Source organism: Barbus barbus (genome assembly GCF_936440315.1).
Source record: "Barbus barbus genome assembly, chromosome: 21".
Classification (NCBI taxonomy): domain Eukaryota; kingdom Metazoa; phylum Chordata; class Actinopteri; order Cypriniformes; family Cyprinidae; genus Barbus; species Barbus barbus.
In genome coordinates, this window is record NC_136749.1 from 5628270 (window position 1) to 5645045 (window position 16776).

At 37.3% G+C, this 16776-nt stretch overlaps 1 protein-coding gene across 2 annotated transcripts in view; it reads right to left on the minus strand.

Moving 5' to 3' along the window:
* Positions 1-1725: 1725 nt before the first annotated feature.
* The window catches only part of LOC306887457 (protein PTHB1-like), a 101669-nt gene continuing 86618 nt past the window's right edge, over positions 1726-16776 (minus strand). The window contains exon 23 of one of the 2 annotated variants that reach the window (XM_079445191.1): positions 1726-3134. In XM_079445191.1, coding sequence (XP_079301317.1) covers positions 2890-3134 — 245 coding nt within the window. In that variant the 3' untranslated portion in view covers positions 1726-2889. The remainder of the gene's footprint in view (positions 3135-16776) is intronic. The other variant, XM_079445192.1, reaches the window with a different exon arrangement.

Below are 16776 nucleotides of genomic sequence, written 5' to 3' on the forward strand. Positions count from 1 at the left end.
AATCAAGTCCCCACCCAACATCCTTTTTTTTTCATTTTCAATAATCAGTTTCAGAAAACATCTACCGCTATCCATTAAAACTATTTGTAGAGAAGGAATTATCTTGACACAGTTTGCAAGTGCAGTTTAGACTGTGTATGTATATCTATTGAAACGACAAACCCGCCATTGTCTGTATTCAGAGTCAAATGAAAACATCATTTAGATGTATAGGCCTGTTCACACCAAGACGAATGTTTGGTGCGATAAATATTTCCAATGTGTTCCAATCTTTTTTCCACTACACTAGTCAACCAATAAGATTTGTGCTTTTAAGTCATGTAACGTAGACACTGCTGTTACATAAAACCAGGGGTTTTCAGCTTTTTTCTAAGCGCCACCTACTGTCAGAGAGTAAACCAGCATTTTCATTCAGCCCATCTGCTGTTTATGCAATGGTATGAATAAAGAGACAAACTGAATATGAATTTTCATGTTGAACATTTGTGTTGGTGTGAAAGATATAATTCTATATAATTAGCCGATCATCTGAAAAACCAACCAACTATACAACTGTATTTAAATGTGTCTTAACACTCAACGGTCTCTCTTTTATTCAAGCTCAGATAGTTAATTGCATGTTAATCGCATATCTTAAAATGGATACTTACATTGGTTAAATGGCATTAGTGGACAAGTTACTAGTTTATCCCAAAATATAGTTTAGTTTTTATGCGCACATTGTGCGATGAAAATTTTGACATCAGCATGCACACAGCATGCGTATACAGTCCTTACTGTGTGGATGTTTTCCCATCAGTGGCCATTTTCCAACCACTTTACCCGATTTGCTTTAGCTCTCTAGGGGCTATGCTTAAGGGTGGGGCAAGCTGGGTAAAGCTGTGGAAAAACACACAAAATTGTATACTCTCTCAAAATTGTTTACTATGCGAACATTAAAAAAAACGTATGTTCTGTATAGTATGAATGTGTGTTGCATGAATGTAGTATTGTTGTCATTGTCATGTGGCCTACAGTATCAGTTGCGTTTGCAAATCTCATGGGACTCATAGGATACTAAAGTGTCCACTGGAAATGTACTTAAGAATCTCACCGGAAGTAGTAGGTCATCTAGGTACTTTTCGCCTACCGTTTTATGAATAGTGTGAAGTTTGGACATATTATTCATCTATTGCATCTCCTGTATATGTACATTACATGTACTTCTATATAGTAGGGAAGTAGGCATATTTGGATGCAGCCACTGTATCAAGCAGCAGATCACTTTCTGCACTCCTATTGGTTAATTGCCATATCACTTCTATGTTGAGTTCTGCTGAACTTTTGTTGCATCGCTAACAGTCGCTGCTGCTTGTGTCTCCAGAATGCCGCCACTCTCACTGTAAAATAATGTAGTCGATGTGAAGACAACAACTAAAAAACAGTTATAATTTTGGTTTTACGTGTTAAAAATATTTCAAAATACCCCCAGCTGGAAATCGCTGCTTTAGTCTGTAGTATGATTTACACTGACTATGTATAGATGTGGGATATATGACTCATTTCTAGCCGCACAGATCAGCACTGTAAGGATGATTTTGTACGGAGGGGAGACATTATTATCTAGACAAATGGCCCTATCAAGTTGCCAAAATGAGGCAACATAATACAGAAACAATGCATGTAAAACCACAAAAACTCCATTAAACATCTAATCTTGGTCCACACAGACCCACACCCACAAAACAGTTTACCATCTCACTGGAGCATTTTTAATACATTTTAATATTTGTAAGTTGTATTATTGAGTGACATTTGTATTGCCTCATTTGAAAGTGTAATTGATTTACAGAGAGAGCTTGATCTCTCTCATGTTTCAGGTTTAAAGGGAAATGTTTCCTCAGAATACACAGCTGATAGATACCAAAAGATCACATTAAAATCTATTAGTATGAATGTTAATATTGATTCAACAACTGGAACACGGAACATAATAATAATAAAGGTACTACGAATAAGAATCTTGATATAAAATGTAACACGATGTGATATTTTTGTATTATGAATGTTTCTGATGACTCTTACAATGTAAAGGTATAGATTATTGACATATGCAAAACATTTTCTACAGATAAGGAACGAGACAAAATGATCAACAAATACTGCTTTTTCTAAGACCACATATATCTGAAAACTATAAAAATAGTCTGTACATGATTATCCACTGCTATGGCCTCGGACTCTCTATATAAGTGTGTTTATAAGAAACTGCATGTCTCACTCTCCCACATCATGAAGAAAGAGAGACAAACACCCACAAGAGTGTTGTGCAAAATTCAGAATTTAAGAATTGAAAAAGAAAGAAAATTTAATTCAAGAGTTGATTTGATAACACGTCTTTCATCCTGAGAAATAAAATGAATAATTTAAAACTACACTTCCATATGAATTTCATTCTATTTCAGTTTGAATTCCAGTTCTGCATCCTGTTTGCGACCTCAATTCAAATTCAGAAATGGGATTGGAATTTAAAAAGCTCTTTGAATTCTGAATGTCACACAAACAGACAGCAGAGATAAGGTGGTGTGGTTATTCTTGGCCATCTCAGCGGAGCGTGGTGCCCGTGATCACACGTCACGCCAGCTGTGGAGGTGGCTTTCTGAGCAATAGGAGATGATGGACACACAGACTACATGCTGCAGTGGCAGACAGCTGAGTTTAAATATAAACCCATCCTACATGTCCACTTGCCCTCAAAGAGAGTGAAAACGTGCACTTTTTTTTTTCTGCCACTATACGATCAACTCTAGAATTACAGAAAAAACATCAGGATGAGGTATTAACCTTTCCACAGACACACGACTAATAAAAAGCCAAAGAATTGTATCAGTGCAGCAGCTGCCAATGTTTTTAACCGTCTCCTGCCTCTGACTTCTTCTCTTTGACCTTCACTGAGGACTTCCTGGACACCTTTGTCTTCTCCTTCCCAGACTCCTTTGATGGCTCTTTCTCTCTGGTTGACTCCTTGTCCTTTGCGGGTTCCTTTGAATCTTTTGTAGCCTCTCTTTTGGATTCTTTCAAGGATTCCACCTTAGACTCCTTCTCTTTACCAGAGTCTTTCTCCTTCTTCTCTCTGGACGATTCTTTAGATGAATCTGTTGAAAAAATTAAACAGACATTGTTTGTAAAAATACATAGAATATAAGAACAGATATTATGATATACACTTTGTTGCAATACCTAGACAGCAATTTTAAGCGAATGATCCTCATGAGAAGGTTGATCTAAAAGGTAGCATCATACTACTGTCTGAGATAACTTATCTAGGCCAAAATTGACAGCAGAATCACATGGATTGTTCACAGATAAGACAAATCATAGTGCACTGGTACACATCTAGTAAAAATCCATCCGATATTGAATATTTTTTTAATGCATATTACAATATCACATTATTAGCTCATCAATGCTGAAGGCAAAAAGGGTGCCAAATAGGACTGGTGATTGCAAATTATGTAATAGTAGTAGCAGTAGTAGTCCCTTGTGAAAAAGAAGTATATTTTAGCAAGTATAGTTGGGGGGGAGGGGGGGGGGGGGTGTAGGGAGCAGATCTTTTTGTTGTGTGCCAGGTGCTATTGTCACTCAGTGTCAGTCACAGCAGGCAGTCAACTCAGCACACACACAGATAACATGTCTACTAAAGGAGTGATATATGCGCGTCTCTAAACAGTCTTTAAACAGTCACAGCCGTTTGCATCCTCTGGGGGCTGGGCTCAATCCTCCACCTGTGTGCTAGACGCCTGTGAGCCGCAGTCCCGCTGGGGCTGCTGGGTAGACAGACAGCTCCTGTAGGGCTGTATCCGCAGGGAGCAGCTTAATAAGGCTTTTCCTGTGGTGCTTCACAGCAGCCGCAGGCTTAATGACACTGACAAGACTGCAGACGTCCCTTTCACAGACAGACAATCTCACAACACTCTTCATCTCTCAGATGAGACTGTGATTGTGTGCATGTGGCTGTGTAGTGTGAATCTACAGACAAAGACTCAACAGTATGTGTATGCGAGCTGCACCCCTACACATGACCGTTATCTAATGTTTAACCACAGACAGCCCACATCACCCGAGGAATCGCCAGCAGATATCTTTACTGACACATTTTACTACACAGACTGAGTACAGCAGTGCCCCACTCTTGGGGGTTTCACACTTTTTTGACAAGGAACCCAAAAAATGATACCACCCCACAGGTGTATATGTGTAATCAAAACATTTGAATTAAAACGTTCAAATATTTTGAGAAAAAAACGTGTGAAAACAGTTGTTCCAGAAGTCAAATTAAACTAAAAACTATAGTAATTTATATCAAAGCAAAATATTAAATTATTATATGGAACATATTTACTGGTTATTAGGTGAACTGTAAATCTGGACTATTTGACATATTTCATTAATGTGTTAACTTCACATGGTAACTTTGACAGCCCTGAAAACATCTTTTTTTTCAGCCAGAGGATCTTCTGTTACTATGGGAATGGCAATAGGAGTAAAAAAATTTAATAAAATAAATCACTGGAAATAGCATAAATGAGTCTCTCTAAACTACCATAGTTTAGAATTTTTTTTACTGTGTGTATAATTTGGCAATGACAAATAAATAGTTTCAGAAAGTTTGTTATTCACAGTTTTTTTTTTCCTCTCTGAAACTTGTAGATATGTAGACAGTTTTGTTGATTGTAATAGGGTTTTTTTTCCCCTTTTTTTTCTAGAAAACTGTTCTAAGGAAGACATTATGCCGCCCCCTGAAGAGAAATACACAACAAATGTGAATGAGCAGAAAGAGTGAAGTACTCTCACTGTGCAAGACACACAAGATGAGCATCAATGGGCAGCTGCTGGTTTCCATTCCCAACACGCAAAGACTGAAACCCTCTCATGTAAACTCAGCTAAAAATACAGACTCATACTGGTTTCCATGTTTTACAGGGACTCTCCATAGACAATGTTTTTTTCTACTTTACAAACAGTATTTTTCTATCTAGTTACCCTAACCCTACCCATCACACAAAAGTTTCTGTATTTTCAGGTTTTCAAAAAAACTTGATTTATGAGTTGTTTTACCAAAAAATATCCCCACTAGTTAAAAATTTACTGGTATTACTACCTTTGTGTATATGTATAATAATGTAGGGAATACTAGGTTATACCCTATAGGGAATACCCTAACACACACACACACACACACACTAATCCATGTTATATTGTCATACTGCACAGTCTACATGTTTATGTGATTCTACACAAGATCACATGACCACTTAGCCTACTATCAGTCAAAAATTTGAACACACCGACTTACTTTTTATTACCATATTTTAACATATTGAAACTTTGAATTAAATGGACACATAAGCATTATGAAATGACCAAAAACTAATTTAAATGTTATATTTGAGTTTCTTCAGAGTAGCCCACTTCTGCCTAGATTACAGCTCTGCTCATGCTGGACATTATCTCATCCTAGGATGCTTTTTGAACAGTATTTCTCATGTATGCTGGACACTTGCTGGCCCATTTTCCCTTACCATCTGCTTAAACCTATTTACAAAAACTAATAGAAATTATAGTTTGAAAAAATCCCATATTAGAACAATTTATATACTGTATGTATTTTAAAAAAGTACACAGTGCTTCTTCATACACTGTCACTAATACTCTAATGCACTAACATGCTCCCTTAAAGAAGGTGCAAAGATGCACTGTCCCAGTGACGAGCTGTTGTACCCCTAAAGGTAAAAAATGTTTCCAAGAGTGTATGTGCAGTCATGAGGAGTGTTTTTCTCACGAGTGTAAAGACAAAGTGGGTGTGAAATGTTTAAGACATCACAGAAAGATAGAATGGATGGATGGTGATGAGAGAATACCACTGTTTGAGTTGTGTCTGCAGGATATTTTAGTCAATGTATGAATGTGAGTGTGTTTGAGTTGTGTATGAGGCTGTGCGGGGGCATTTTCATTTAGTTTGCTTCATAAACGCACCATTATTACAACTGTAACCATTTAAGTTCATTTGTAAATGCAGATGTACTAGAAAAATGGCAAACCAATAAAAATGGAGAGATATCAAACCTAATAAAAGTTACAAAACACACTAAAAGGGGAAGTCGTGGCCTAATGGTTAGAGAGTCGGACTCGTAATCCAAAGGTTGCGGGTTCGAGTCTCGGGCCGGCAGGGATTGTAGGTGGGTGGAGTGAATGTCCAGAGCTCTCTCCACCCTCAATACCACGACTGAGGTGCCCTTGAGCAAGGCACCGAACCCCCAACTGCTCCCCGGGCGCCGCAGCATAAATGGCTGCACACTGCTCCGGGTGTGTGTAGGCAGTATGTCACTTCACTTCACTTCACTATATAGCACACTACAGAACCTGTTAAGCTGCTGTATGGTTCTTCAGTGGTTCTTCGGCATGACTGAGGGACTATATAGCACGCTACCATATACAGAACCTGTTAAGCTCCTGTATGGTTCTTCGGTGGTTCTTTGGGGTGATAAAGGTGCTATATAGCACCACTGCCATACAAAGAACCTGTTAAGCCCCTTTAAAGGTTCTTTACGAGCTAAGGAACCACTGTTGGTGCTGTTTAGCACCATTTTTGTTGAAGAAATACAATGCAATATGTCACCTCTTATGGTTCTACATAGCACCATTTGACAAAGGTGCTGTATAGCACCAGCACAAGTGGTTCCCCTATGATTACGAGCCAAGAACCACTTTTAGTGCTATATAGCACCATTTTTTTCAAGCATGATTTTAGTATATTTTACATTGTATGCAGAGAACATTTTTTGTTTGTGCACAGTTGAATGAGACACACTCTCCTTCAGTATGCATCCGCACCGTTTGTGGCTCCTCATTTTTTTCATTGGATTGATGGATGGCAGTTGTCATTCCCTTAGCAGCTGCATTTGACATTTTATTTAAAGATGATGTCAACGTTAATTATTTATAGCTAATTTAACTATTTACAGTGAATTTGTCAACACTACTAACAACATTATATCGCAATTAGCTTATCACATTTCTCACAAAATCAGACCCTAAAGCCATCTCTCATGAAAGAGCTTTTTTTTACACCTTTTTGGTGTTTGATTTCTGCAGAATTTGAATATTATTAATATTCCAATCTAATGATGTAAAACTACTGCACAGAACGGTAACAGTTGTTATCAGCAGTGTAAGGCATCTTCAGAAAGAAAGAGGCAGAAAGAGAGACAGCTCTTGGCCTCAGAGGGTGTGGTATGGGTGGGATTCCCGTGGTCAGTTGGGATATTTTCTCTCCACTTGTCCACGCCCTTGCACAAAACATCCTTCTTACACACACTGGTATGTCTACTGTCTGGAACTGCTTGAAAAGTCTGCACTCTGCCCACGTACAGCCGAACCACATCTGAGAGACGCAATTAGAGTGGTCGGCCTCTGTCTCTCCATAACGTGCACCACACACACACACACACAATCCTTCCCCCTACAGCTGAGCACTTGCACAAATAAATAAGATCCAAAAAATCGGAGCGCTGTAAAAATGTTTTAAATATATATACAGCACACACACATATGCAGACACTGTAGATAGTACTTCTGTAGGCTGGGTTGGTCTATCAGTTGTATTGTGCTTTACATGTACATTTATTTATAAATAATATGCAGCATTTGCAGCACAAAGAAAATGTGCAAAGAGTTGCGAACATAGAGGTAAATATGTAACCCTGGACCACAAAACCAGTCATAAGTGTCAATTTTTCTAAATTCAGATTTATACATCATCTGAAAGCAGAATAAATAAGCTTTCCATTGCTGTATGGTTTGTTATGATAGGACAATATTTGGCCGAGATACAACTATTGAACAGAAAATCTGGAATCTGAGGGTGCAAAAAAATCTAAATACTGAGAAAATCGCCTTTAAAGCTGTCCAAATGAAGTTCTTAGCAATGCATATTACCAATCAAAAATGAAGTTTTGATATATTTACGGTAGGAAATTTACAAAATATCTTCATGGAACATGATCTTTACTTAATATCCTAATGATTTTTGGCATAAAATTAAAAATTTATAATTTTGACCCATACATTGTATTTTTGGCTATTGCTACAAATATACCCCAGCGACTTAATATTATATTACTTAATCTATATTATAGACAAAATATACAGAGTTGGTGTTTCACTTGTACTTGTGTTAGTTCACCCAAAATTGAAAATTCAATCATTTAATCACCCTCATGTCATTGCAAACCCGTTAGACTTTTGTTTTGAAACACAAATGGTTACATTTTTAATGAAACCTGGGAGATTTCTTCCCTTACTTTGAAAATCCATTCACTCAAAATTTGAAGGCGTCAAATGAGAGTGCAAGAAATCCATATGAATCAAGCGGTTAACGTACATAGACAAAGCACATCAAATATGCTAAGTAGAAGCTCAGCCATAGTTCCTTGATGTGCGAGAACAAACCTCATTGGTTCCCAAGTGTCAAGCAAGCATGGCTGAGCTTCTATTTACCATATTTGATGGGCTTTGTTTATGCGTGTTGATCAATGAGCATCAATATGGATTTCATTCAAGATCTTTTTATGAAATTTTGATGCATGGACCTTCAATGGAGGTAAAGAAATCTCTGTTTTCATTAAATATATCTCCATTGTGAACAAAGTCTGGCTTTGGAATGACATGAGGATTTGTAACCGATGACAGATCTTTCATATTTGGGTGAACTATTTCATTAATCTCATCAGTTTTGCAGTATTGTTGTGGTCCAGAGCTTCAGTGTAGTGTGGTTTGTGTATCTTAGTGAAACATAAGAACTTAAGCTCCAGACGGGCTATGAGAGAGGCTTTATATTAATATCAGTGGGTCACAATGGAGGATTACATGGACGGTCATAAAAACAGAATTTACTGTACAACACGGAATGTCAAAGAATTTGGCAAAATTGATGTGTATAAATCAAAAGTAGGACTATAAACTTGATCAAAACTAGCATCTGTGAATATTATTTCTACGTGACAGCATGAGTTTTTTTTTCAGGAATATCACAATTTTTCAAATTCTATTTTTTTAATTGAAAAGTAAACCTCTTTTGTGCAGCACTTGTGTTTGCCAAAAAAGGGTGTTGAAAGTCAAACTAATTCCATTTTAAAAGATGAACTGGATGATTAAAGTTTTATGCAATTTGATTACACATCATTGGAATTTTATTCAACCAATTAAAACTGAATCCAGAAAAATTAAACGTGGAAACATGTTAATAAAACTAAAACTCAATTTGGGAAAGAAAAAAAGGGTTTCATAGGGCCTTACGTTAGGTATATCAAAATGACATTATGACTGGCAGGGCAATGGACGGGAGAAAATAGGAATGCCTCAAATCCAGAGGGATTATGGTATAGTACTTGACTCTGCTTTGCTATCAGCAAACAACATCAGCTCTCCATCAACAACCAACCCACCAAAAAAAAAAAAAAAAAAAAAAAAAAAAAAAACAAAATCACACTTGTCTTTACAAAAACCACATCACCCACTAAGGACGCGTTCTTGCACGTTCTTCATGTGCGCCTTGAACCAAACTATTTTAATTTGAAACGGCAGTTTAAAAATGTAGGGCTTGAGGCACCACAAACTGAAACTAATTAAAAACCTAAAATTAGTTAAAAACTTAATTAAAAATTACATTCTGTAAAAGTAGATGATGATGTGTTAATGTGGTGGTGAGTCAATGCTGACACATCCACAGTGTGACGTCACAATGAATTTTGTCCTCAGATTTTGTCCTGGATCCTGTTAATTTTAGTGTGCATTCCCCAAATAATTTTAAACAGTAATTTGCAAGATCATGTATAATACAAGCAGTGTTTATAGATTCATTGTAAAGTCAACTTGTAAAGATCTTAGCATTTAAAGGGGTCATATGATGTTGCTAAAAAGAACATTATTTTGTGTATTTGGTGTAATGCAATGTGTTTACATGGTTTGAGGTTTAAAAAACACATTATTTTCCACATACTGTACATTATCGTTGCTCCTCTATGCTCCGCCTTTCTGAAACACGCCGATTTCTACAAAGCTCATCGTTCTGAGAAGCGAGGTGTGCTCTGATTGGCCAGCTATCCAGTGCGTTGTGATTGGCCGAATACCTCATTCGTGTGACGGAAATGTTACGCCCCTTACCATGTTGTGATGCCGTGTCCCAGCACGATGACTCTGCGCCATGCCGCCTAAACATAACACCATGTCTGCATTTGTGATCGTAGAAATGTCAAACAAGCACTACTCTACACTGCTCAAAACTCGCATTTGAATAGTCAGTAGTAAATTCTTTAGATATCGAAATGTACTTGCAGGCTGTGAGTCAAAAGCACCAGACCGTCTTTGCGATGTTGGAATTGCCCCACTTTATAGTGTTCATAGCCATAGTGTTCACATTGTAGGCTACTCTCCCCAGGATCAGGAAATAGTCCTCCGTAAAATGCGCTGCACACACTCTAATATTTGGGTTGAACTGTTCTGGAACAGTGTTGTAAATGTAACTTAACCACTGATTTCTAGTTATGTACTCATTTGGAAGGCCAAACAAAGTACTTTCACTTTCACAACGAAACATACAGCGTCTCCACGACATGGCGGCGGCAACAACAATACTACAGCGAGAATAAAAGTTACGCCTTCTTTCTTTGTGTATATGTTTGGGCGGTGTTATGCAAATCTTCCCACACAGTGACGTAGACATGTGGGGGGGTGTTTGAATGAGCCGTTTTAGGGGGGCGTGGAGTCTTAACTTTTATAAAGAATATCTCTTTGGGTTTTAGACTTTAATCTTTGCAACTTTACAGATCTTATATATGCACAAACAGCTTGTAACACTCCAACGACAAAGGAAAACATGAAATCGCATCATATGACCCCTTTAAAGACAAAACATAAAAAAGTTCTGTCATCATTTACTAACCCTTCACCTGTTTTAAAACTGTATGAGTTTCTGTCTTATGATGAGCACAAAAGATTTTTAGTAACCAAAAATTTGGTGGTGGCCATTGATTTCCATAATATATAAAAAATTAGTAATGGCTACTCTCCACTGCTTGGTTACAAATATTCTTCAAAATATCTTCTTTTGTCTTCAGCAGAACAAAGAAATTCATACAAGTTTGGAACAACCAGACGGTGATTAATGCTGACAGAATTCAATTCCTGAAAATATACTCCACCACAGTAACGAGTATTTCCAATTCAATAATTTACCAACCAACAACTGAGTGCGACATCTCAGGATTCACTGTTATCACAATGATTTTTCTCTCAGGATTAAAGTAATCAACACGCACAGCTGGTGAAGAGCTGGTAGTGTGGTAGAAAAAATAAAAGAAACATGAATTTGTGTAAAAAAAAAAAAAAAAACACCTACCACACACCTACTGTTGAGTCTTACACACTCAAATGCAAACAGAAACACAACCTCATATGCTACATTCATTCTTTATAGGAACAGGTTGAGAGATACTCAAAACACACACTCATACACAGAAACTCTCACACACACACACTTGTGTGTTCCGTTGAACACAAGCTGTCGACCACATTCATGCTTGAATTATAAACTTCCTTTGTTGTGAGATAAAGTCTTCTGTTTTCCACCACACACACACCTCATTCATTAGTTATTTGACTGAGTGTGTTTTGAAATCACACCCTTCACAGTAGTGCTTCCAGCTAAAACAAAACAAAACATATTTTCTCAAAGCTATTTTTATCATATGGTATCTGCTGTGTAACACAAAAACATCTATACACTCCACAATATATCAATAGAACTGACTATAGATGTTGCTGGCAAAGTTTAGAGAAGTCACATGGGGTGTGTGGTTGAAAAACATCATGTACGCATCTGAATAAGACATCTGCAGTTTATCAAGAACACCACAAAGAGAGATGAGAAGAGTGAAAATACCAATTATGTACAGTCAAAAATTACATTCATAGTTAAACAATAAAGTAAACCATAATCCACAAGAGGAAACATGTGCGGTCAGTGTTATCGTATCACTGATATACCATTATAGTTTTAAATATTTTGAGACTTTCACTTTTATCTTTATCGCCTAGTTTGTAAAAATTGTATGTATGTATGTATGCAGAGGCATCATGCCCATTCAAAGTGCCCCCTCAGATTTCTGATCCAAGTGGATTTTGAATGCAGTTTCAAAATGACAAAAAACTAGCCGAAAAATATTTTTTTATATTTGATACAATCACACTTATTGTGATTAGATGTGGCACAGCATCATCTGCTACATTCAAATCTGCGTTCGCTAGCTGGCGCTGAGCCAGAGACGCGTTATAATTAGTAACATAATATTGTTATTAAATTCACATTAAATACAAAGTCAGTCATATTAAAAATATTTTATGGCACGATACCCATATCTGGTACTTAAGTAAAAGGTTGGGTTTTATGTGTAGTTAATAGATTACACTTTTAGTCTACTTCGCCCATCACCCATTATAGATCAAATAACAAACTATAAAGGTGCAAAATGCATTTACTTGCACACGTTTGAGAATCGAGATATTTCCTTATATCAGTTATACAGTGCTATTGTGGCTGCTGTGTCACGTGACAAGCATGACGAACCAAAACAATAGCTTTGGCAGGAAACTGGCACAAGAAGATGAAAATAAAAAAAAGTGCAGAGATTTTTCTGAAGAACAGCAGACAGTTAAACAGCTCATGACGTGCTTTCACAAACCATAAAAATAGTTGTGGATCATCCTGGTAATGACACACAGGATTATTAATGTGTAACTGCACTGTACACCCAGCTGTAGTGCTCAGAAAACCTGTTTAGTATTCAAAACTGTTACTAAACTTTCTGAAAATCTCCAAAACTCTCATTACTACTACAAGCATTACAGAAACATTTCCAAACAACTGTGGCATTGGCATAGAGTAGGATGGCTTTTCTATATCTGCTGCAGGATATTTCTCTGTCTCTGATTATGCGAGTGCCATTGAGTGAGGAGCAGACAATAGAGGATGAGATCTGCATTAAACAGATTCCTTGACTTTTTAAATGACTTCGATAAGCAGAGCTCTGGATGAATGGTCAAACTCTCTTCCAGCCTTAAAAAAGTGCTTATCTGGATCACATCTGGAAGTGTTTCTCCACTCACACTCGGAGCCACTACAGTTGTGATGTATTGATGGATCCCTCGAGCTCATACTTCCTCAAATATACACATACATACTGGTCATGGGAGATATGCAAAGCATATATTTGGTTGTAACTTATCCTTCCTCTCTTCTCCACAGGCTCTGAGTGGATAGTATGTGTGTGTGTGTGTGTGTGTGCAACTTACCCAAGGACATAAGGCATGGATTGTGAGGCTGATTCGGAAGTTTATGGAAGACAAACTCATAAATAATACACTTAGTCTCAAAACAGGTTCAAAACATGCAGAGAGAGAATATGGAAAGAAAAGTCCTGCCATCCATCTTTAAACAACAGGCCACAGATGCTGTCCATACAGTGGGTTTTTAAAAAAAAATCTCATCCCACTGTTGCCATTGGACTGCTCACTGGGAGTCGTAAGGCACTGTGTTCTTTGTATTGCTGCTTTAGAAGTTGAACTTTGACTAACTGAACTTAAATGACTAATCTAAACTTTAATATACACATCCAGTTATTCATTGAACACTTACTCAATTGTTTGCATGTCCAACAGAGCTGATTCTATTGCATGTACATCTCTGCAAAAGTGGGAGCATTAGCAGCATTAGAGTCTGACAAAGTAGTCTGTGTGTGGGCATCCTCTGAGGAAGGATAAATTGAGGCTGATTGTCAATTATAATGTTGTCCACTCCAAATACAGCCAAGACACAACAAGCGTCAGTAATAATATCACAGTGTTTCTCACAGGGTCCAGGGGCATGTTCCTCTATTTTGTACACTTTAAAGTTAAATGCATCAATCTGGTACCCTCTGAGAGCAAAATTAAGAGCTTCAATCCCTTTTTATTGACCAAACTAAATAAAAATGTCTTTGTATTGACTTTTACCTTGACTTCAAATTGGACTTCAGTTGTTAATGATAAGTATATGAATTATTCTACTTTAAACTAAGGTAGTCAAATTACAATAGTTATGTTTTAATTTCTTAACTTGTATGTTTAACCCTCAAGCCTTCGTTTTGGTGGAAAACTGCAAGAAGACCGTTACAAACACTGTTTTCTTACGAATCCAGTGAAATGCTGTAATCATCTCTCTACAAGAATGTTGGAAATTAAGTGAATGTGAAAATAAAGCACAACCTGTGCAAGTTGCCTATTCAATTGCATGCTAAACACAGACAATGCAGAGACTCTGAAACACTGAAAGCACCAGATCATGAGATGTATGGGTGTAAATTAACATTTCTGTACAAAACGCAACATTAAATACACTAAAATATTATTATATTATATTATCTTTAAAGATTTTACCATACAGTTTTTTTACAAAAAAATCTCACATACAATTTTCACATTCAGACTGCAACTCCCCTGCAATTCCTCACAGGCCAGGAATGCAAAGAGCTTCTTATTTCAGTCGCTTCCCTTCATGTATCCAACTTCTTCAATCTGTTCCTGCTCTCACTGGTACCTCCACTTCCTCGCATCCATCAGTTCAAGAGGAACGCTCAGACCCCTTGACACCCAGCCATCACCTCTATAATGCTTGCCTGACATGCCTTCATCTGACATATCTGCAGATCCTGTTGCATTCTCTCTGAATCCCTCTACTCAACACTCGATAGCCTCTGCCCTGTAGCTTCCATCTGCCGTCCGGTTTCTGTTTCGACAACACTCTCTTGAACAGGACAAGGACAAGTAACGGGAAGCCGAGAGGGGAAACCAGAAGACAACCATATCCCCTAATGGTTATGCAACATAACACACTTTTCCATGTACATTATATTCAGAAATCAAACTGGCAAAAACATTAACTAGATCTGCCACACATGAACACAGCAAAACTTTAAATTCTAGCACTCACACAGGTAGTTCAAACAAACACCATTTTGGTGATTTTCTGCAATTTCTTGTGAAACTTATTTGGTTTTGTTCAGTATTATGTTATTCTACCACTGTAAAAACCTAGTGCATTTATTAAACAATGTGCATGAAAAATACAGAATAAATCCAGACAATAGGGGCGAGTAGCAACCCTGATACCGGTCCCTGCTAAAATGCAACTGAAGACCTGTTCCTGTTTTACACTGCTGCCAATGACTTAAACTCATCATCTATCAAACAGTACAACCCAACCGGCAACCACAACAAGTGACTTCTGATTAATTAGTTCCTTCTTTACTTCACATAAAGAGTTTCAACTCTTTGACACATTCAACAAACAAAGCTTAGAGATTCAGCTCTTCTAGACACTCACACACACACATTTTATAACTGCACTACTAACACGCCACCCTTGTCTTATTCTAGGTGTGTATGCATTTTAGTAAGATTTGGTATATGTACAGAAAAATTCAACCTAGGTTTTTAACTTTGTTAGGAAATTAATTGAAAATCATATTACTTATTATATAAATATTAATTGTATATTATATTGATTAAAATTACAATAGTGTGTCTCAATTCATTCACTTGCAAGTGTTCCCAAATTCCCAAATATATGTTAAAATTGCAGCTCATGCAAAGGTGGAGTTCACTGCATTTACTGTGAACCAAGATGCTGAAAACACAGAATCATGAGCTACTCATGTGTAAACGAACCTTACTATGACCTTACTGAATATGCATTTATATAGGAGTTTTCCCTTTCAGACGCAAAATGTATGGGTGGAGAGTATTAAAATGAATCACACAATGTCATTTACTAACGTTTGCGTTCGTCAAATTACCAGTATTTGCGCCATTATTTAATGCCCAAAAAAGCATGTCTTAAAGCAGATGGTAATTTGCGTTGCTCTTGGGAGATTGTGCTGGGCATTATGGAAATCATCTAGCTGCATCTGTGCTCTTTAATGTGCATATTGTGTCATGGTGCACACAGCAGGGAGGAACAAGGAACATGAGACGAGGATGTAAACTCAAATAACAGTCTTTACTTCAAACAAGGCAGGGCAAGACAAGGCAAGGTAGATACAGACAGGAACACCGGGGAGTAACAAGTAAACCAGACCACACGAAACTGAACAGGCAGGAACTTAAGTACACAGGCTAATTACAAAAACACAGCTGGAACAGAATAAGCTAATAATCACATTAAATAAGGACAGGAAACAAACCAAATAAGGACATATGAGGCGGGAACACATGACACACACGACACGACAGAGGAGACACATTGTCAGTAAATCACACAAAATAATTTTCCCCTACCATCGGCGCTTTTATGGAATTGCGCTGTAATAAACGCTAATTTGCCCTGTTTAGTAAATCTGGCCCTACATATTTAACCCTCTGGTGCTGTTCGGTCATTTTAGGAAAAAAAAATGTTTCGAATTTTGAAAAATTGCTACTTCATCGGAATGGTACGAAACTTGGTGACTTTTATGGCAGTTGCTATGTGACCACAAAAAAATAAAAATAAATCATGGACTTGATTCGAAAAAGCTAAATGGCCGTTAAAAATATAGTCACACTTGTGTTGTTCGCGGTCAAAAATAATCTCCATTGGAAATGAATGGGAAATACACAAAAATACAGAGAATTTTTTGTGTGTGCAATCTACAAATCATTCACGAT